At 38.4% G+C, this 24415-nt stretch overlaps 1 protein-coding gene across 1 annotated transcript in view; it reads right to left on the bottom strand.

The window, feature by feature from the left end:
• Positions 1-1686: 1686 nt before the first annotated feature.
• ST8SIA1 (ST8 alpha-N-acetyl-neuraminide alpha-2,8-sialyltransferase 1) overlaps positions 1687-24415 on the bottom strand; it is a 175349-nt gene continuing 152620 nt past the window's right edge. Inside the window, exon 5 of the mRNA XM_019961463.2 lies at positions 1687-11168. Within this exon, the coding sequence (XP_019817022.1) occupies positions 10682-11168 (487 nt within the window). The 3' untranslated portion in view covers positions 1687-10681. The remainder of the gene's footprint in view (positions 11169-24415) is intronic.

Below are 24415 nucleotides of genomic sequence, written 5' to 3'. Positions count from 1 at the left end.
TGGCTGGATGGCATCACTGATTCGATGGGCATGAGTCTGGGTGAACTCCGGGAGTTGATGATGGACAGGGAGGCCTGGCGTGCTGCGATTCATGGGGTGGCAAAGAGTCGAACACAACTGAGCAACTGAACTGAACGGAACTGATGGAGATTGTACATACAATCAATAATCCTGCTTTCACCACTGCTGGGTGCCCAAGCATTAACAGCATAGGCCAATATAAAACCATTTCCAAACAGATCAGTAATTCACCTGGTGTGATGTTAATTACAGCAGACTCACCGAAGGAACACTCATACTCCATTCTTACTGTGCCCTCTTCCACCACACACAAAGGTCAGAATCCTCTTGATCAAAGGATATCTTGAGACCAATAGACTCTTGATTGTTTTGTAACATAATTTTTGATTTCATTGTTTATGATGAAAAAGTTTCCAAATATTGAGGCTGATTTTTTAATTCATGCCTGGAAACCATGACTCTTGTGGAGGACAGAAATTAACTTTCTATCCATATAAAAGAGTTAACAAAGTATTTGTTTTCCCATATTTTCAAAATCCTAGAAACTAGTTAATATGTTTCAGAATCACGCATTAAGCATTAGGAGATAGGGCCTCAATTTCATTCCATGGTTTCCTGATCACTCACAATGAACTTCACAAGATTTAATTCAATCATCCTATGTGTTTAGACTTTTATCACCAAGAATCTAACTGAATATCCAAATAATAATTTTTCAAGCAAAAATACAGTCTGTGACATGTAATTACCCTTTACTTCGGTTTAGGAATTCTTGAGTAATTAATGCCTTTGGACTCTTAATATCTGCTTTTGAAGGCTTAAATCAAAATAACATAGAACAGCAGGATTCAGTAATACCTAGATTTTTTTACTTAACGATAGTTGGTGAAAACAAGCAGGATCTATTTTTCTCATGTGATCTGAGAATAGATTAGAGTAACCCACATTTATGCTGGAGCTCTGTCCTTTTCTCCCAAGTGATTCAGCTAAACCTCATGAAGATTTAACATTAGGTAATAGAATGTCCTTTCCTAAAATAGCTACAGTCCAAAAAGCTGTTATGTGAGAATGAAGTCAGAGAATTAATAAGGAGAACTGCACAAAGCACCTGGTCATTTCTGAGGTGAAGTGCATGGTAATGGATGGACCAAGGTCATTTTTCCTGATATCTCTCCCTCTTGAAAAAGTGGCAGAACGGGGCCACCAGAGCTCAAGGGAAAATGGGAGTTTGAAGCAGTTATCTAAATAATTTAGGCAAGAAGGCACACTTAGGCTTGTCCAAGTCACTGAATTGAAATATTTTTAAATGTATCTCAAGGACACACATACTGATACTGAATTATTGCATTCAGGAAAAATGTTATCCCTGGAAAAAGTGGGTTCATGTACATACACCATGTTAAATAAATATTCCATTTTCTTTCTACTTTATGTTGCCCAGTAGATAGTAACTTTCACGGGCATAAGAAGTACAAATAATGTCCTTGTATCCTAGACACAGCATTTATAATTCTGTATTTCTAAAGTAATTTTCTCACTAAATAGCACTGAATTTGCACCCAGAAAGAAAAAAAAAAAGTGTAGCTGATATGCATACAAAAATAAAGGAAGAAAAGAAAATAGAATTACCCAAATGCTTCTGGGAAATAAAAAGACTTCACAAGCTATATAAAAAAACATTTTATTCACAGAGTACATTTCCAAAATTTCTCCAAGTAAGGGAGGTAGAGAAATTGAAACTTACTGAAACTTCTCAGTACCAGCCATAATTACAATGAACACAGCAAAGAAAAAGACATGTTTTAACAGCAAACCTCCTCCTATGACATTGCATTTAAATTCTGTGGAAAGAACAACTCAGCAGAACCAACAGAGATACCGTTTTTTTCAAGTCATACTATAAAAAGTACCAATTAAAGTTTTTTTCTTACCTGCTACATTTTCTATGAAACAAACAACAAAAAAAAAGAAATGAAGAGCACTGATTTTCCCCATACCTACTGCCAGTGGAGTTTGGCTTTATTAGGAAGAAGTAATTTTACATACAGTTCAAAAGTGATTTCAATTTTATGGTCTAATCTAACATCTTTTCCAGAATTACTGCATCTATCGACTTGGAGTCAGACTACACTGCATGAGAAAGTCTATTTGAATTTTTCTATTTTTTTCCTGAGCTCTAGTCTCTGCAAATTTACTCTTGAAAAATAGCCTTCACACATGCAGAATAATATATAATGTTCAATCATCAAGTTAAAGAGAAATTTTCTTTTTCAAAGCTTTTCAGACCAACTATGTTGTATGGTGACTGAAGTTCTAGTCATGTTCCAGACTTTCAAAAATTTAGGCAAGCTTTTTCTTTTTTCCTTTTTAATTTTCCTTTTAATTTTTGGGCTGTGTCGCTTGGCAGGAGGGATCTTAATTCCTGGACCAGGGATGGAACCCATACCCTCTGCTGTGGAAGTACAGATTCTTAACCAGTGGACCACCAGGGAAGCCCCGAGGCTAGCTCTTCAGTGGAGCTCTGTTGTTCAGTGGAGCTTCCGTGTTGTCTGTTCTCACCCCTTTTTAGTGTCTCTGACGTACCCCAGTGGTCATCAATCATCACAAATTGTGAACCCTATACACAGTATTATGAGGGCTTCCCTGGTGGCTAAATGGTAATGAATCCTGCCAGTGCAGGAGACATGCATTCCATCCCTGGGTCAGGAAGATCCCCTGGAGAAGGAAATAGCTACCCACTTCAGTATATTTGCCTGGAAAACCCCACGGATAGAGGAGGCTGGCAAGCTACATTCCACGGGGTCACAAAGAGTCTGACGTGACTTAGTGACTAAACAACAACAATACACATTATGAAAGTCTCTAGAAACCTTTCAACAAGAAAGCCCAATGGATTGGTGTTAAAGAATAAATGAGAAATGGGAAAAAAATTGTTTTCTTGCTTCCACGAATGCTAGAATTTGCTGAAAAAACAAGCATTTTTAGTCTGTGTCCTTCTGCAGCTATCACCTAAGGCATTCCCTATGAGCAGGTTCTACTACTTCAACAAAGGATATTTACATACTGTTATCAGATGTCTCCAAGGCCTAGATACTATTGTGCATTTATATAAAATAGTCACATTCACTACACTTGTAAGAGTTCTTGCTGATGATAAAGATACAACTTGGAACAGACATGGTTACACCTCTAGAGTGACAGGGGTACACGAAGGAAATACATAAGGAAGTGGGAGCCAAGCCAGAAAAAGTTAAGGCACCCTCTGCCACCCCCAACCAGGTCAGCCATCTTTCTCTTTCAATGGGCCTAACTAATGTAAGGGGTGTGTGTATGTGTGTGTTTACACTAGCACATAGGAGAGAAAACACATCTAGTCTGCCTAAGTAATAATGAATATAAAAGCCTTTTACTGAGGTATAATTGTGGAAGCAGTAACGAAAGCTAACTTTATGCATAGCACATGGTGATCATGTTTCAAAGGGTCAAGTTCAAGGTGACATTTGCTACTATATTGCTGCCTCATCATGACAAAAGATCAAAATCACCTTATTTTGTGAGTATGCATCAAGGTAGAGATGGACAAGGGTGTGAGAATGGGAGTGTTTGCATATTCAGGCTCAAACACCAAAGAAAACCCAACGTGGAGAGGACAGGAAGTGGGGAAGAGTTTAGACCCTGAGGGTCCAAGTAGGTAACTTCTTTTTTCCCCAAGCGTTGCACAGTCTCACACTGCTTCCTCTAGCATGTTTCCATCATTAGCAATAACAGTTACATGACAATGTATTTCCTTTAAAATGTTTTGAAAAGGTTCTTGGGGCTGACAACAAGGACAACCACCTCCATGCTTCCTCTTCACTGCACACTAAGATCCCGCCCACTGACATACATACACTGTGTATAAAATAGATAACTAATGAGAAGCTACTGTATAGCTTAGGGAACTCTATCTACCCAATCCTCCATGGGGAACTAAATGGGACAGAAATCCAAAATGGGGGGATATATGTACATGTATCGTTGATTCACTTTGCTGTACAGTAGAAACTAACACAACATTGTAAGCAAATGTACTTTGATTAAAAAAATAAAGATTCCTCCCAGTGGTCCCTCTCAAAGCCCTGATTTTTGTTCTGTCATCTTCATTAAACTCCTTTTTTTTAATGACAGTTTTTAAAGACAGTTGTCTTATGGTAGAGAGAAAAACAGACATATCTATCTCCTAATTTTCTCTGCCCTGGATAAAATCACATCTCTTAGATGTTTATTCGTATCATGTGAAACAGGAGCTTTTAAAATGACAAATAACTGGAGAAAATCTAATTATATAGAAGCAGAAAGAGACATGATCAATACATTTAGACAGTATTCTATAAAACTTCAAGGTCGTTGCACATTATTGATTATATCCCATAGCTTCAACAAGAAAGCAAATCAGAAAGAATTTTAGCACAATGTAGAGATCAATATGAATACAGGAGGTAGGTAAATGAGTGACCATAGCCAAAATATAATTCCTCTTTTGTGCTTTAGAATTTATAGTTATGGGCTTTGGCTATCGTACAAGTGATCTCAAGTATTATAAGTTAATTTATAATGTTATTTATTCCTTAACTATTAGAGCTGAACAAATCAGAAATGCTGGCACCAGAAAATCAGAAGGAAATGGAAGCACATATTTTTTTCTTATTGCAATGACAAGTGGAATTTTTGTGTTATGTGTGAATGAGTTTTCCACTCATGTATTTATTTCAGGTAAAAAATTCATATAGGCCTACGCTGGGAGTAAAGTCAGTAGTATCCATTTTCTTACAATAGGAAAAAAATTGGCCAACACAATTGGAGATTCACATAAATTTCCTTTCACTTACAAAATAGAAATTCTATGGTGTTCAACCTAAATACAGTAGCTTCTTATTTAGGAATTTATAAACAGGCAGTCTAGGCCTTTGCATGCATCTCCAGAGCTTTCTCCAGGCTACTGGAGAACTAGTAGAATATTTGATATCTTCCCAGGTTCGAGAACTTAGAAAAAATGCATCAAAGTGGGGGGAAAATGTTTCATTTTTAATAAAGGCTGGCAGGACCATAAATAGGTCAAGATGATCAGAATTCTATCATGGGACACCCAAATTACAGAGCACAAGTATAAATCAAAAAAAAAAAAAAAAAGAAATGTTTAATGTTTAAGTGTAAAATTTTAAGCTTCCCAGCAAATTTGCACACCAACTCTCTAATCACAAGACTACTAGCTTGACCTCAAAGCCTGGAGATCTTCTGTGGTAGTAGACAGAGATAGAGAGTGCTGGAAGGCCAAAGCCAAGAGCAGAGACTTCTCTGACCCTTTGTACGTGGAAAGCTTGGGGACTGGGTTTTTCTTCCTTTCCATTTGCCTCTTCTTCACCCCAGCATGCTGTTCACTGAAGTTGCCTAAACTGCTAGTCATATTCAGTTGTATTTTCTGTTCATTTGGGGCTTCCCTGGTGGCTCAAAGGGTAAAGAATCTGCCTGCCATGCAGGAGACCTGGGTTAGATCCCTGGGTTGGGAAGATCCCCTGGAGAAGGGCATGGCTACGCACTCCAGTATTCTTGCCTGGAGAATCCCATGGACAGAGGACATGGCGGCCTATAGTCCATAGGTATGCAAAGAATCAGACACAACTGAGTGACTAACACATACACACACACACACACACACACACACACACACACACACACACACACCACACACACTGTTCATCTTCTAAGAGGCTTGACCCACGTTGCAGGTGCCTCAGTATTGTCCGCCCATGTCCATCCCTGATGTGTGCCCACCAAAATCAGATCATCTCAGAGGAGACCTCTACACTGGGAAACAGAAGAAATAAAAAGCACAGTACTGTTCTCAAGCCTTATTCCTCCACATGCTCTTCCTAAAGCTCCCATAAAAGTCCTCTTAGAGTTTGATCTTTGAAACTCTACTGACAGAGAGCATACATTACCTGATTTTGGTGGGAAAGTTTTTATACAATCCAATAAGCATTTCCTGAAGTTTTCAGTGGACTGTGACTTTTTTTTTCCTCTTTAGGTCCCTCCTAACAAGGGTTTATCAGTTAAAATTTTCATACAATCAGTATTTTTAAACATAGAAATGAAAACCCTAGGTGACTGATTTTCCAAACTGAGAAACAGGAGGTGGTATATAATAAAATGACAAACCTACCTGAGTTGCTGACAATGTTATGGGTTATTATTTCTATTTGAAATTATCACTAATACTACTGTAAAGCTTTGGACTAATCTCAGAATACTTTTGGCAAATTCAGTATCCTAGCATTTCCCCAGTTGTTTTCCAAATAGATTTTTAAGCCAGGTTGCCCATTGCTTCAGGTACAAGTTATATTTAACCTAAACAAGGTTTTTAGTCCAGAAAAGGGCCTAAAACAGCACAAAGCCAAAAAACAGAGTACTGTTTGAACATCTGTCACTCTGGATCTCTGTATCATTTTGAATCATTCGCCCTTGTTAAAACAGGTAAAAGTGAACTATACAGAAAAAAAATCCAGGAAGCACACCTTAACTTCTTGTGTTACTTTCAATTTAGACGCACAGTGTTGTATAAACTGTTGGTCAAATACTCTATAGAAAGCATGTGTCCAGTGTCTTCTTCCATAAAAAATCTTTCATATAAAAAATTACTTTCTTATGAAAGACTTAATCCTTCAGGCATCTTAATTTGACCTAAGTCTGATTAAAATCAAACAGAAGTCTTTCTTACTCATGATCCATAATATTAGTGCAGTTCTCCATATGGAGCTAATAAAAATAAAAATTCACATCAGGTACTCATTTTCAGTCTCTTCATCCCCTCATTTATCCCCATGGAGCAAGCTAATTTTTGCCACTGAAATGTAACTTAAAAATTAGACTAATATGTTAGAGGATGATGCCTTCTCCTTGCAGGTGCATCAAAAGTGATGAAATACTTTCTTATGAAATGTGTCTACAACACATGTGTGCAACCTAACTCTCTTCTGAGCTGAATCTTAAGGGTCAGTAACATTAAAATGTACTCAACCAAATTTGACAAATAATGAGGCCCAATTCTGAAGGTCTCAATTTCAAAAAAATAAAATAATGGGAGCTTAGAATTTAACTTAAGAGTAATAGAGTATGCCAGAGTACTGTGCGAGATAATTCTAGAAAGATCCTCACTTAGGAACACATATATTCCAATAAGGATGGATATACTAACTTTATGCTATAAGCACATGTACACACACATAAGCATACACACTCACAACTCCTACATTGAGATATATCTAACCACAGAAAAGGAAATATGTATGGCATACTTGTGAATTATCACTATAAAATAATGCCAAACTGTAATCTACTCTGAGAAAGCATTCCCATTAAATTGTAGTCATACTTTGAATGACATGAGCATATAAGTGAAGATAATATGGGATAATCAAAATATCATTTTGGTCTAATCTGGGGTTTCTCAACCTTGGCACTACTGGGATTTTCACATGGGTAATTCTTTGTTGGGGGTGCTGCTCTGTGCATTGTAGATCTTTAGTAGGACCCCTGGCCTCTATCCACTAGATACTGGCAGCACCCTCCAAGCCATGACCATCAAAAATGTCTCCTAAGAATTCCCTAGTGATCCAGTGGTCAGGACTCTGAGCTTTCACTGCCGAGGGCCTGGGTTCCATCTCTGGTGGGGGAACTAAGATCCCACAAAAAAGTCTGCTGCTGCTGCTGCTGCTAAGTCGCTTCAGTCGTGTCTGACTGTGCGACCCCATAGACGGCAGCCCACCAGGCTCCCCTGTCCCTGGGATTCTCCAGGCAAGAACACTGGAGTGGGTTGCCATTTCCTTCTCCAATGCATGAAAGTGAAAAGTCAAAGTGAAGTCGCTCAGTCGAGTCCGACTCTTCGCGACCCCATGGACTGCAGCCTACCAGGCTCCTCCATCCATGGGATTTTCCAGGCAAGAGTACTGGAGTGGGGTGCCATCGCCTTCTCCAACACTGGCAAATGTCACCAGATAGAGGAGGAGAATCACTCCAGTTAAGAAGCCGGGATCTAATTATACTCTATCCATTTGCTTGCCTTTCAGAAGCCCCAAATGTACAACTAACCACTGTACAAATCTCTTGCACAAACCTAGCCCAGGAATTACAAAATGCAAAATTTCCAGAAGACATCTTCAATGGAGCCAAGACACATGAGTTTGATGGAGTTCATTAATTACTGATTTTAACAATCAACAATTAAAGCACTAATTTGAGTATTATCTATTTTATTAACTTTTATGTGTGTTTTTTGTTAGGCCTTTTATATTTTGATGAAGTGTATAGGTAAAAATGCACTCTTTTTCAGGTAGTTATTAAATAATAATAAGAGCTCAAAAGAGGAAATATATTCAGGATTGCACATACAGTGCATATTTAGTGCAACTCACTCATAGCACATTCTCATTACATTTTTGCTGCCAAATAGGATCAAAAGAGCAAATTGGATCTGCACAGAATCAATATCCTTAAATTCTTAACTTTCTAAGTATCAATAGAATCTGTGTTATGTCACCAGTCATATTTTAACTGTTGATCTCTATAATAACCTTAATATTCAATCTTATTTAGAAATGGCCTGGACAGGAAGATCCCCTGGAGTAGGAAATGGCAACCCACTTCAGTATTCTTTTCTGGAAAAGTCCATCGACAGAGAAGCCTGGCGGCCTACAGTCCATGGGGTTGCAAGGAGTCGGACACGACTGAGCGACTGAGCACCACCACATCCCAATGATGTAGAATTTTCCCAAGGGCTTTGTTATCTCGGTATTATTTAAATGAATCCACCCCAAAACTGCCACCTGGTTTGGTCTACATTGTATACTACGTCTTTTTCATGGAAAATGAAGCAGAACTTTTGGGTACAGTTTACCTACATTTTGGTGACACTTCAAAGAATCAAGTTAGTGATATGTACTGTCTCCTTTTAGATTAAGATATTCCCAAACACAAAGACCATGTGAGGTTTCTTTTACCTTTCTCTGTATGTAAACACATCTGGCTGCCTGTAAACTGTCCACAGAGTTTGTGTGCAGTGTGTCAAAGCTGAGGTAGCAAGCCTTCTAAGCTGTCCTACCTGTTACTAAGGGAATCAACAACTACTAACTCACATCCCTGTACTGCTGTGAACCATGTGTTGATGACCGCATGTGACACAGGATTTACTCATGAGATGTTGGTGGGGGGGAGTCACATACACTAAAACAGTTCTGTTCATTTGGAATGATTTGGGGCTAAGGCTCACATCTCATGCTGGTATGAGCATCAGAGCAGCAACCAGTAAGCTGGTTTGTCTTGTAGCAAGGTGTGGTAGGTAGCACGTAATGCATTCATAGCTCTCCAACACGAGTTACAGATTTCTGCCATCCCAGGTCATATAGGTTCCGCTTTCATAGCTGCACAGGAATTAGCTTTGTCTGAGTGTGTGTATGAGTGTACATGAGTCTATGCATGCTTTTATCTGTGCATGCATATGCTTCATCTTGGAGAGAACCTATTTACCATGGCAGAAAGAAAAGGGAGTATCTTCCAGTCTGTCTTCCAGAGACTAAGCTTGATGTCATTGTGCTTTACTTCATCTCCGAATATTAAATTATGAAGATAATTATGCCAATTTGCAAACAAATAATGCACTTGTATTTCTAGTTTTTTGCACTAAAATAATAAGCAAGAGATATGGGTTTCGGTCCCTGGGTCAGGAAGATCCTGTGAAATAGGAAATGACAACCCACTCCAAATCCCATGGACAGAGAAGTCTGGCAGGCTATGGTCCATGGGGTCACAGAGAGTAGGACACAACTGAGCAACTGAGCACACACAATAATAATGCAAATAGGCTTGCATAATGCAGACCTAAAACTGAGTTTATGCCCTAAATTCTGAGGAGGGAAAGTGATTTGTCCTCCTGACAATGAATCAACACAATCTAAATTCAACAATGTTTCACATTGTCTAAGTGGACTTGACAAAAGGGGAGGAAGTAATTCTTATTTAACAATTTTTTAAATGGAAGGGAGGGGAACTCTAGTTAACAAAGACTTGGTTCAACAAATTACAATTATCAGCTGTAGTGTTTTGTATCCATATTACTCAGTAAGGGATTTTTTAAAAATGCACCCCATCACCTACTCACTGCCCTTAAATAGGGCAAAATTAAATAAGAATTTTTTAAAAACCTATAGTTCTAATGTTAGTCTGATTAAGATAGCTTTTTTTTTTTTTTAACTAAGTCAGTTCAGGTTGATAACCAGTAACACTTCTACTCTGGCATTTCACTTAATCTACCTTAATTCCTCAGCTTCAATAACTAGTTTTGACTAGTTTGTGAACTGTACCTTCTCATGTAAATGTGCTTTACCAACATCACTTCATCAGCATATTACTAGTTGCAAATCCACCATGTGCCAAATATTTCATGGGATGGTTCACTTCTTTTTTTGTCTTCCAAGCCATAGTCAAAGCAGAGTTTCCCTTGGGTTTCTGTTGTCATTTTTTTCCAAGTTGTCCATGCAAATCCATGAAATGACCTGATCATTTCCTTTTGAAGTTACGTAGAAAACCTAACAAAAATACCCTGGCTCAGTCCTTTCTTTTTCCACAGTCCCTAGGAAGTGGGCTGGAGTGAGTTGTCCTCACATGGGTCTAACTGCATTCTCAGTGCACCAATTTTATGAAGATACCAGAGTTGAAGAAATTCCTCCGGCATGGCATGAAAGCCAGAAAAGGGCAGGACATTATCATAGTAGTGGTGGCTGATGGGCTGTTCATGCATATTCACCGAGAAGGGCCAGAAGCCATAGATGGCCACCTCTTCACAGAGGCCCAGGGCTGCGCTCACCAGAAAGAGTCCTGTGGACAGGCGCTTGGCGTGAATTCCCCTACTTTTCCAGAACTTCCCAATGCTACGCAGAAAGTTGGGGTTGGCAAAGAGCACTGTCTGATTGGCACCAACATCTGACAGTGTGTAATAAACCCGGAGGGATGGCTCTGTTCCCGTCTTCATAGAAAAGGCAGGCATGTAGATGTAACTGTGGTTATAGACCTTCATGTGGTCCACAAACGTCTTTCTGGACCACAGCAGGTTCTGAAACCTATCAAAGAGAAGAGGCTCAATTAAACCCAGGGAAAAGTAACTCATCAATACCCACTCTACAGTTCTTCTGATGCCCTGATAGGCATGTCATCTCTGCAAAAAACATAAAAAGCACTTCTCTTGATTTAAAACCCACCTTGAACTTACCAATTATCTCTCATCAAGTAGCCTGGCTTTCCCCCACCCCAACATCTTAGGTTAAGATTTCTTAATGAGATTCTGTTTGAACTGAAATGCATCGCACATGCTGTTCTCTTTTAGAATTTACTTGCCTGGAATATAAAAATGATTTAATACTCATGAATTCACAAAGGTTGTTGGTTGTTGAATAGACTTGATAAAAGCTACCTGTGGGGCAGACATAAACACAGGACTTTTTTCTTCATCTGCAAATCAAAAGAACCATTTCAGAGATACTCTTCCTACTGAAATGCTCTGATTCTACAGGTACGAAGCTTTATTAATGAATGCTACAACTATAATAATATATGGAAAAAGAAAGACTTGTTTCTATTAAACAAGGTTGCTGAGAGCTGCTCACATTGCTAGCTCCAAAGAACTCTACTTTTCTATGTTCTTTCAATTTGGATTATATAGGAGGATTTTTGACTGAAATGTACTCAGTTAAAACTTATGGTGGACATCCTATGTGTCAGGCATTGGGGAAGTAAAATTTTTGATCTAAAGAAATTCAAGTCCAGTTTTGAAACAAAAATATAACTGAGCACATTAATATAATATAATAATATTACATTAACATTATATATTAAGCACTTAATATAATAACTTTAATGTTCTAAGACAAACAGTTGACAGTTATATAAATTACTATGGAATACAGATGAAAAAATAATTCTGCCTTGGGAGAGTGGGTTCCAAAAAGAGCTACATTGAGGGGATGGCACTTAAATACATTTCCTTAGGGGAACAAAAGAAGAATAACCACGAGACTATAAAAGATACCAATTGCAAGGGTGCACAGAGTCCTGAAGCAATGATAAAGATCCTGGGATAGAGATTCTGTGTCTCTGGAATGAGCGAGGCAGGGATGACTGGAGGAGGCAGTGGCAGAAGACGAGGTGTGTTGCAGAAACCCTTGTGTGTCTCTCATTTGTTTGGACTGCACTCTGATGATGGGGAACCTTCACAGAAGTGAGTACGCACAGCACTTTACTACCTGGATTACAAATATTCCATCATTTGTTTAGCTCTCAGTCTTTGTCAAGAAAGCTGACTCTGGTGATCTGGGGAAGGAAGAAGCTGATGGCCTGGAGACCAGTTAAGGGACTGCTGATGTAGATCAAATGAAAAAAGACAGAGAGTGAGAGGAAGACCTTGCAACTTCTTCTTCTTCCACATGGAAGTCATTTGTCTCAGGTTACATGCAGGTAAAGAAGCAGCATCTGATGAGGTGGAGAGGGAGCCAGGAGGGGGGTTCAGGATGGGAGGACACATGTACACCCATGGCTGATTCATGTCAGTTCAGTTGCTCAGTCGTGTCCGACTCTTTGAGACCCTGTGAATCATAGCACGCCAGGCCTCCCTGTCCATCACCAACTCCTGGATTTCACTCAAACTCATGTCCATCGAGTCGGTGATGCCATCCAGCCATCTCATCCTCTGTCGTCCACTTCTTCTCCTGCCCCCAATCCCTCCTAGCATCAGGGTCTTTTCCAACGAGTCAACTCTTCGCATGAGGTGGTCAAAGTATTGGAGTTTCAGCTTCAGCATCATTCCTTCCAATGAACACCCAGGACTGATCTCCTTTAGGATGGACCGGTTGGATCTCCTTGCAGTCCAGGGGACTCTCAAGAGTCTTCTCCAACACCACAGTTCAAAAGCATCAACTCTTCGGCACTCAGCTTTCTTCACAGTCCAACTCTCACATCCATACATGACTACTGGAAAAACCATAGCCTTGACTAGATGGACCTTTGTTGGCAAAGAAGTATCTCTGCTTTTCAATATACTATCTAGGTTGGTCACAACTTTCCTTCCAAGGAGTAAGCATCTTTTAATTTCATGGCTGCAGTCACCATCTGCAGTGATTTTGGAGCCCAAAAAAAGAAAGTCTGACACTATTTCCACTGTTTCCCCATCTATTTCCCATGAAGTGATGGGACTGGATGCCATGATCTTAGTTTTCTGAATGTTGAACTTTAAGCCAACTTTTTCACTGTCCTCTTTCACTTTCATCAAGAGGCTCGTTAGTTCTTCTTTGCTTTCTGCCATACGGGTGGTGTCATCTGCATATCTGAGGTTATTGATATTTCTCCCGGCAATCTTGATTCCAGCTTGTGCTTCTTCCAGCCCAGCGTTTCTCATGATGTACTCTGCATATAAATTAAATAAGTAGGGTCACAATATACAGCCTTGACATACTCCTTTTCTTATTTGGAACCAGTCTGTTGTTCCATGTCCAGTTCTAACTGTTGCTTCCTGACATGCATATAGGTTTCTCAAGAGGCAGGTCAGGTGCTCTGGTATTCCCATCTCTTTCATAATTTTACACAGTTTATTGTGATGCACATAGTCAAAGGCTTTGGCATAGTCAATAAAGCAGAAATAGATGTTTTTCTGGAACTCTCTTGCTTTTTCCATGATCCAGCAGATGTTGGCAATTTGACCTCTGGTTCCTCTGCCTTTCCTAAAACCAGCTTGAACATCTGGAAGTTCACGGTTCATGTACTGCTGAAGCCTGACTTTGAGAATTTTGAGCATTACTTTACTAGCGTGTGAGATGAGTGCAATTGTGTGGTAGTTTGAGCATTCTTTGGCATTGCCTTTCTTTGGGATTGGAATGAAAACTGACCTTTTCCAGTCCTGTGGCCACTGCTAAGTTTTCCAAATTTGCTGGCATACTGAGTGCAGCACTTTCACAGCATCATCTTTTAGGATTTGAAATAGCTCAACTGGAATTCCATCACCTCCACTAGCTTTGTTTGTAGTGATGCTTCCTAAGGCCCACTTGACTTCACATTCCAGGATGTCTGGCTCTAGGTGAGTGATCACACCATCGTGATTATCTGGGTTTTGAAGCTCTTTTTTGTACAGTTCTTCTGTGTATTCTTGCCACCTCTTCTTAATATCTTCTGCTTCTGTTAGGTCCCTACCATTTCTGTCCTTTATTGAGCCCATCTTTGCATGAAATGTTCCCTTGGTATCTCTAATTTTCTTGAAGAGATCTCTAGTCTTTCCCTTTCTGTTGTTTTCCTCTATTTCTTTGCACTGATTGCTGAGGAAGGCTTTCTTATCTCTTCTTGCTATTCTTTGGAACTCTGCATTCAGATGCTTATATCTTTCCCTTTCTCCTTTGCTTTTGGATTCTCTTCTTTTCACAGCTATTTGTAAGGCCTCCTCAGACTTAAATTGAAGAAAGTGGGGAAAACCACTAGACCATTCACGTATGACCTAAATCAAATCCCTTATGATTATATAGTGGAAGTGAGAAATAGATTTAAGAGACTAGATCTGATAGACAGTGCCTGATGAACTATGGACAAGGTTCATGACATTGTACAGGAGACAGGGATAAAGACCATCCCCATGGAAAAGAAATGCAAAAAGCTTCATGTCAGTGTATGGTTAAAACCACCACAATATTGTAAAGTAATTAGCCTCTAATTAAAATAAATAAATTAATTAAAAAGAAAAACTAATTAGGGAATAATATGTAGCTATCAGAGAAAATGAGGTAGTGCACATGTATACAGAAGTCAAGACATACATATATGCAGAAAAGGTGTCAAGTATAATAAATATATGAAATTATAAAAGAGAAAAAAAAAGCAGCAGCATCTGAGAATGGAACTGAGCCATATCAGCAGAGGAAAGTCTGGTCTGGCGGGTTGGCAGGGCTCATCAGAAATAAGTGAAACTGAAATTCTGAATACACAAATCCACAGGATTTTATGTTGCAATCAGTGTTATGAACTCTGCCTGCCAAGAAAGGTGGGTCTCTCAATCCCATAGGAAAGGAAATTGCTCAGGTTTTCTTCATGTCCTTGATTCAGCAGCCTGCCTTAGTAACTTTTCCTGGGCCCTGACAAATAGAGAAGTGATAACAGGTTTTTAGGTGTGATTACTTTAACCTATAAGAAGCCATGGAAGCACACTGATCCCTACCGTGGAACTGGGCCAGCCTCTTCAACACAAATGCCTACTTCCAACTTCCATAGGCTCTGTCTAATATTCTTTTTTTCTCTCCATTGCCCACCCATATCTGCTGCTCACCAATACTTTCCCGATCATATAGACATATCCTGCAAATTACCTCCTACTTAATTTGAACTTTGGTTCTCCAACTTTAGTTAGAATAACTTGTATCACAGATTCCTAGACTTTGATGACAGTCACACAGGGAGGTGAATTTTTATCCAGCCCTCCCTGCTGATTCTGATGCAGACGTCAGAGGCTACAGTTATTCAGAAGATCAACACCATCAATGTAAGTTATCTAACTCTCTGTACACATCTATGGGCATCTCTTTCTTTACATCTTCTAATTTCATCCTTGTTGCTTTTCTAAGAGGAAGAAGTTTCTCTTAGAAACTGTGAAACAGGCTGTTTCACACCCCCTAGTGCGGGGGTGTGAAAACAGTCAAACTCTCCATCTCTATTGAATCATTCCCTTTTATCTACTAAACATGGTTCTAACTTAATACAAGAAAATTCATTGTATGCCCAGGCTGTTCCAAGAGCTACCCTCTAGTCCTCTCATTTCATCATCAACATTCTAGAGCAGTACGTATACTCCTGCTTGTTCTCTTTCTTGCTTGCATTCCCTCCTCATTGCTGTACAGAATGGTTTGTATTCCATAGGGTTCTGTTGGCAGTTGGAACTTATCCCTATTTTTGTAGTGGACTACATGCTAAAGAGAATAACAGACAGCTCCAATAAAATCAGGGCAATTGAGTTTGTGTTCCCTGTCTTAAAGCTGACTGATTATTCATGAAGAAGGCAGTCTTCCTTCCTTGAGTTTTAACCTTGAAAAGAAACACACATCTTGAATGTACTATACTCCCAATTTTATTGGTGTGGTTAAAAAGAACCTATGTATTTTATTATTTTTATCTACCTCATTCTTCAGAATAGCTCAGAATTGCTGTATACTGTATGAATGGAAAACTATTAAATAACAACTGAAAAATAAGAAAAATGAAACTGACCAGTCAATAAATCATTAAGCATAGAAATGATTAATATATCATGAATATGGACATGTAGTAGAAAAACACAACACAAAGCACAGAAATACAGCACATTTGACAAATGAATTTAATATGTGGTAGTAGAAAGTTGATGAAATTTTTTAAATTAATTAATAGACAATATCAAGATAAAGTATTAGTCACTTGGTCATGTTCGACTCTTTGCAATCCCAAGGACTAGGGCTTGCTAGGCTCTTCTGTCCATAGGATTCTCCAGGCCAGAATACTGGAGTGGGTTGCCATTTCCTTCTCCTTCTTATGTCAAGATAAATAGTTAACAGTTTGGAAATTTGAGGGGAAACATATTTGTACTTGACAAGAAAATTTCAAAAAAAAAAAAAAAAGATAGGATAAATATTTAAAGTCTATATTAAAGAATACAACTAAAACTAAAGAAAACAATCAAAATCTTATCATTTACAAAGTACTTTTTCCAAAGAAAAATACTGACAAAATTATGTTGAGATGTGAAATTTCATTGCCATGAAAAATAAGATAAATGAAATAAAAGAGGGAATGACTCCAAAAAATATGTTCAGCCAACATGACCAACAGAATGTTAATGTTGATAACATTATGAAAGAAAGTATGAAAGAAAGTGTGAAACACTAAGAAAGAAAGTAGCTCAGTCATGTCCAACTCTTTGCGACCCCAAGAACTATAGACCACCAGTCTCCTCTGTCCATGGAATCTCCAGGCAAGAATACTGAATTGGATAGCCATCCCCTTCTCTAGGGGAACCTTCTGACCTAGGGATCAAACCTCGGTTTCCAGCATTGCAGGCGGATTTTTTTTTTACTGTCTGAAGCCACTAGGGAAGCCACCAACATGAAAATGGACAAAAACAGAAAATCTGAACTGAAATTCATAAAATATTCAGCTTCAGGTTGCCAGTCAAGATGCAAACTGAATAGAATCAGGGAAGATTAAAGGTCCAGCTCTCCTCTCCTACAGCAAATCTCTAGAAATGAGAGAAAAGACATTTTTAAAATCTATATTTATTCTAAAAAAAAAAAGAAAAAAGAAAGCAAACCTTCAGTGAATTCCCACATCTGGAATACTTCTGAAAACAGAAAGCTTACATAAAAAAAGCAGAACATAAACTAATTTGCCAAGTATTGGTCTAAAAGTTAGCTGTGCCCTATGCCTTAAGGCAGGAGACCCTGGAGAATGTAGGTGTCTTGGAACAATCAACAAGGTTATTATTCAGATTATGGAGCAGCAGGGACATGCAGATGCATTGAACCCTAAAATCCTGCACTGGCCAATTATCACTGTGTTTAGTGAGGAGGGAGTGTCGATCTCCAGGGAAGGGCAGTGGCTGTGTGCATAGGTGACAGCTGGCTCAGCCTATGGGAAACTGAGGCTTCTTTTCAACTCATACAATATTGGCAGCCAGGCTTATACCAGGCTTGACGCTGATGGGTCAAGAGAGAGATCTATATATTATGACATCTGAGAGTCACCCAAGAGAAAGCCACCTTGCCACTTTTTTTTCAACTGAAAGTGAAGCCCACTTGTCGACAGGTCCAGTCTCTCACAGAGCTCCAAACAAGAACAGATACTCAGGATGAGAAGATGCTGAAGGGAAGTTTTCAGTATGAGGGTTAGAGAACAGAATGGAAGAAAAAAAGAACTCAGAAAAGGCCAAGATCAGAAGACTCTTGGAAGTCCATAATTTGTTTAGAAATAGTAATAATTATCACACCTATGAACTAAGATTGGGATGCTATAAAATGAAAGAGAACATTTAGGTAGAAAGAAAGAGCTACTGGTAATTAACATACATAATAACAGATGGATTCTGGTAAAGGAAAGCCCCAGAAAGTCAGCGTACACAGCAGGCTGAGAAAGCCATCAATCAGATTCTAGTGAGAGAAAAGTTTCTAAAAGGATGTCTCAACAGTAAAAAAGAGCCCCTGATAGATTACATGCTGGCAGTAATGAAAGAAGATTTGCAGCTCTAATGAGAGTCTGGAGATGAATTAGTGACTGTTGCATCAAAAGTCCTTATTCACTTTGGGGAAATATTAAAAAAGTTGAAAGTGAAAGTCACTCAGTCATGTCAGACTCTTTGTGACCCCATTGACTATACAGTCCATGGAATTCTCCAGGCTAGAATACTGGAGTGGGTAGTCTTTCCCTTCTCCAGGGGATCTTCCCAACCCAGGGATCAAGCCCTGGTCTAGCACATTGTAGGCAGATTCTTTACTAGATGAGCCACAAGGGAAGCCCAAGAATGCTGGAGTGGGTAGCCTATCCCTTCTCCAGCAGATCTTCCCGACCCAGGAATCAAACCGGGGTCTCCTGCATTGTAGGCGGATTCTTTACCAACTGAGCTATCAGGGAAGTATCATTAAAAGTTGAACTGAATATTAAATATTTGTAATAGATTTTTTTTTTTTTTGGTCTCAGATGCGAACAGGACTTAGACACTAAGGTAGGCACTGACCATTGATCTGATTGTGATGTATCTGGATTGAGAGATCAGGAAAGTATAAGTGTATGAGGTGGGGAGCGGTGCTGTGAGGAGCACTTTAAGAGAGGAAAAATCTTAATTTTCCACAAGAAATCAATAGGTAAATGGAAAAAATTTTAAATTACAATTAATCATGTGGCTTTAAAATGTGAGAAGAGAAAAATCAGCTAGAGAAGCTGAAGGCTTTGGAACATTTTTTGAGAGAGTATATGACCGGAGACTGCTGCTTTCTGTATGAAGCTTTGTCATATCATTTGATCTTGAAAACTGTATACACATTTTGGTAAAATTAGAATCTAAAGTTTTTAAATCATAAAAATATGAAGTAAAGAATATATATGTGTGCAACCGAATCACTCTGCTGTATAGCAAAAATTAACACAAGACTGTAAATCAACTGTACTTCAACAAAATAAGTTTTAAAAACATAAATGAATGTATATTAATCCAAAGAACAATACCACCCAAAAGAGTAATAGTCAAGGAACTTTATGCACCTAACCAGATAGTTTCAAATATACACATAGCAAAACTAATTAAAATTCAGATAGATATTCACAAATTCACATTCATAATTAAGTCTTTAATTTTAAACTGTCTATTATTTTTAAACATGAACAGAAATTTTCTAAAATGATCAGATATTATGTCAGAAAAGAAAACATATAGTATGATATATATGTATACACAAATATATTAAAATAATTACCACCATTCAGTCCAGATCATCTGATCAAAAATGTAATAAAATGAGAAGTCAACAATAAAAATACACATCAGTTCAATCAGTTCAGTTGGTCAGTTGTGTCTGACTCTTTGCGACACCATGGACTACAACACGCCAGGCTTCCCTGTCCAATACCAACTCCCAGATCTTACTCGAACTCATGTCCATCGAGTCAATGATGCCATCCAACCATCTCATCCTCTGCTGTCCCCTTCTTCTCGCATTCTATCTTCCCCAGCATCAGGATCTTTTCCAATGAGTCAGTTCTTCACATTAGGTGGCCAAAGTATTGGGGTTTCAGCTTCAGCATAAGTCCTTCCAATGAACATTCAGGACTGATTTCCTTTAGGATGGACAGGTTGCATCTCCTTGCAGTCCAAGGGACTCTCAAGAGTCTTCTCCAACACCACAGTTCAAAAGCATCAACTCTTCGGCACTCGGCTTTCTTTATAGTCCAATTCTCACATCCATACCTGACTACTGGAAAAACCATAGCTTTGACTAGATGGACCTTTGTTGGCAATCTGCTTTTTAATATGCTGTCTAGGTTGGTCATAGCTTTTCTTCCAAGGAACAAGCATCTTTTAATTTCATGGCTGTAGTTACCATTTGCAGTGATTTTGGAGCCCAAAAAAATAAAGTCTGACACTGTTTCCACTGTTTCCCCATCTATTTGCCATGAAGTGATGGGACAAGATGCCATAGAAAACATATTTTAAGAGGAAATTTGTCAACTTTTACAGATGACATAATTACCTATTAGAATATATAAGAGAACCAACTGAAAAATTATTTATTTAAACCAAAAAAGACTGGATAAACTTCTAAAAATCCATAGTTAAACTTCATGGATAGAGGTGAAATTCATCAGCTTGATAAAGAATATCTACAAAAAACCTTACACCTAACATCATACTTTATGGTGAGAAACTGGAAGTTCCCCCACTAACGTCAGGAACAAGTCAAGGATACCTTCAAGTCAAGGATCTCACCACTACTTTTCAACATTATCCTAGAAGTCACTGCTAATACAATTAGATACGAGAAGTAAGTAAAAAGTACACAGATGTGGAAGAAATAAGCAAAACTGTCTTCGCAGATGACACATATAGAAAATCTGAAAGAATGGAAGCTGGTGGGACTAATAAGTGATTATAGCAAGGTTGCAGGATTGCTTTCCTATGCACCAGTAATAACAAGTGGGATTTGAAATAAAAAAAACACAATACAATTTATACTAGCAACCCCCAAAATGAAATACTTAGCCAGAAACCTATCAAAATATGTACAAAATCTATGTGAGGAAAACTGTAAAACTCTAATGAGCTAAATAAAAATCAGGCAACTAAGTAAATGGAGAGACACTACATGTTCACAAATAAGAAGACTCAATATTCTCAAGACGTCAATTCTTCCCAACTTGATTTATAGATTCAATGCAACTCAAATCAAAAGTCCAGCAAGTTCTCTTGTGGCTATCAACAAACCATTTCTAAAGCTTATATGGAGAGGCAAAAGCCTGAGAATAGTGAATACAACATGGAAAGAAAAGAATGAAGTTGGAGGACTGACACTATCTGACTTCAAGTCTTACTATAAAGCTATAGGAATCAAGATAGTGTGGAAGTGGAAAAAGAATAAATAGATGAATGTAACAGAAGAGGGAGCCCAGAAAGAGACTCATAAAAATACAGTAGGTCTTTGACAAAGGAGCAAAGGTAGTGGAGCAGAGACAGTCTTTTTAACAAATGGTGCTGGAGCAAGTGGACATCTACATGCCAAAAAAAAAAAGGAATTTAGACACAGACTTTACACCTTTCACAAAAATTAACTCAAAATGCAACATAAGTCTAATTGTAAAATGAAAATCTATAAAACTCCTAGAAGATAACAGAACAGAAAATCTAGATGACTTTGGGTATGGCAATGACTTTTTAAATAAAACACCAAGGCACAATCCATGAAAGAAATAATTGATAAGCTGGACTTCATAAAAATTAAGAACTTTTGCTCTGTGAAAGACAATGCCTGGAGAATGAGAAGACAAGCTACAGCCTGGGAGAAAATATATGCAAAAGAGACAGCTGACAAAGAACTCTTAAAACACAAGAAGCAGAAAACAACTCAGTTAAAAAATAGGCCAAAGACTTTGACAATTCACCAGATGGCAAATAAGCACATGAAAAGACGTTCTACATCATGTATTATTGAGTTCAGTTCAGTTTAGTTGCTCAGTCGTGTCTGACTCTTTGCGACCCCATGAACCACAGCACACCAGGCCTCCCTGTCCATCACCAACTCCCAGAGTTTACCCAAACTTATGTCCATCGAGTCGGTGATGCCATCGAGCCATCTCATCCTCTGTCATCGCCTTCTCCTCCTGCCCTCAATCTTTTCCAGCATCACGGTCTTTTCAAATGAGTCAGATTTTCGCATCAGGTGGCCAAAGTATTGGAGTTTCAGCTTCAACATCAGTCCTTCCAATGAGCACCTAGGACTGAGCTCCTTTAGGATGGACTGGTTGGATCTCCTTGCAGTTCAAGGGACTCTCAAGAGTCTTCTCCAACACCACAGTTTAAAAGCATCAATTCTTTGGGGCTCAGCTTTCTTCACAGTCCAACTCTCACATCCATACATGACCACTGGAAAAACCATAGCCTTGACTAAACGGACCTTTGTTGGCAAAGTAATGTCTCTGCTTTTTAATATGCTGTCTAGGTTGGTCATAATTTTCCTTCCAAGGAGTAAGTGTCCTTTAATTTCATGGCTGCCATCACCATCTGCAGTGATTTTGAAGCCCAAAATAATAAAGTCAGCCACTGTTACCACTGTTTCCCCATTTATTTGCCATGAAGTGATGGGACTGGATGCCATGATCTTCTTTTTCTGAATGTTGAGCTTTAAGCCAACTTTTTCACTCTCCTCTTTCACTTTCATCAAGAGGCTCCCATAAGGGTGGTGTCATCTGCATATCTGAGGTTATTGATATTTCTCCTGGCAATCTTGATTCCAGCTTGTGCTTCTTCCAGCCCAGCGTTTCTCATGATGTACTCTGCATAGAAGTTAAATAAGTACGGTCACAATGTACAGCCTTGATTTACTCCTTTTCCTATTTGGAACCAGTCTGTTGTTCCATGTCCAGTTCTAACTGTTGCTTCCTGACCTGCATATAGGTTTCTCAAGCCAGACTCATCAAGAAACAAAGGGAGAAAAATCAAATCAATAAAATTAGAAATGAAAATGGAGAGATCACAACAGACAACACAGAAATACAAAGGATCATAAGAGATTACTATCAACAATTATATGCCAATAAAATGGACAACGTGGAAGAAATGGACAAATTCTTAGAAAAGTACAACTTTCCAAAACTGGACCAGGAAGAAATAGAAAATCTTAACAGACCCATCACAAGCATGGAAATTGAACCTGTAATCAAAAATCTTCCAGCAAACAAAAGCCCCGGTCCAGACGGCTTCACAGCTGAATTCTACCAAAAATTTAGAGAAGAGCTAACACCTATCCTGCTCAAACTCTTCCAGAAAATTGCAGAGGAAGGTAAACTTCCAAACTCATTCTATGAGGCCACCATCACCCTAATCCCAAAACCTGACAAAGATCCCACAAAAAGGAAAACTACAGGCCAATATCACTGATGAACATAGATGCAAAAATCCTTAACAAAATTCTAGCAATCAGAATCCAACAACACATTAAAAAGATCATACACCATGACCAAGTGGGCTTTATCTCAGGGATGCAAGGATTCTTCAACATCCGCAAATCAATCATTGTAATACACCACATTAACAAATTGAAAAATAAAAGCCATATGATTATCTCAATAGATGCAGAGAAAGCCTTTGACAAAATTCAACATCCATTTATGATAAAAACTCTCCAGAAAGCAGGAATAGATGGAACATACCTCAACATAATAAAAGCTATATATGACAAATCCACAGCAAACATTATCCTCAATGGTGAAAAATTGAAAGCATTTCCTCTAAAGTCAGGAACAAGACAAGGGTGCCCACTTTCACCATTACTATTCAACATAGTTTTGGAAGTTTTGGCCACAGCAATCAGAGCAGAAAAAGAAATAAAAAGAATCCAAATTGGAAAAGAAGAAGTAAAACTCTCACTATTTGCAGATGACATGATCCTCTACATAGAAAACCCTAAAGACTCCACCAGAGGATTACGAGAACTAATCAATGATTAGTTGATTCACTATAATCAATGATTATAGTAAAGTTACAGAATATAAAATCAACTCACATAAATCCCTTGCATTCCTATACACTAATAATGAGAAAACAGAAAGAGAAATTAAGGAAACAACTCCATTCACCATTGCAACGGAAAGAATAAAATACTTAGGAATATATCTACCTAAACAAACTAAAGACCTATATATAGAGAACTATAAAACACTGGTGAAAGAAATCAAAGAGGACCTAATAGATGGAGAAATATACCATGTTCATGGATTGGAAGAATTAATATAGTGAAAATGAGTATACTACCCAAAGCAATTTATAGATTCAATGCAATCTCTATCAAGCTACCAACAGTATTCTTCACAGAGCTAGAACAAATAATTTCACAATTTGTATGGAAATACAAAAAACCTCGAATAGCCAAAGCTATCTTGAGAAAGAAGAATGGAACTGGAGGAATCAACCTGCCTGACTTCAGGCTCTACTACAAAGCCACAGTCATCAAGACAGTATGGTACTGGCACAAAGACAGAAATATAGATCAATGGAACAAAATAGAAAGCCCAGAGACAAATCCATGCACATATGGACACCTTATCTTTGACA

Source organism: Bos indicus, chromosome 5 (genome assembly GCF_029378745.1).
Source record: "Bos indicus isolate NIAB-ARS_2022 breed Sahiwal x Tharparkar chromosome 5, NIAB-ARS_B.indTharparkar_mat_pri_1.0, whole genome shotgun sequence".
Taxonomy (NCBI): Eukaryota; Metazoa; Chordata; class Mammalia; order Artiodactyla; family Bovidae; genus Bos; species Bos indicus.
This window is presented reverse-complemented; position numbering and strand designations above follow the sequence as displayed.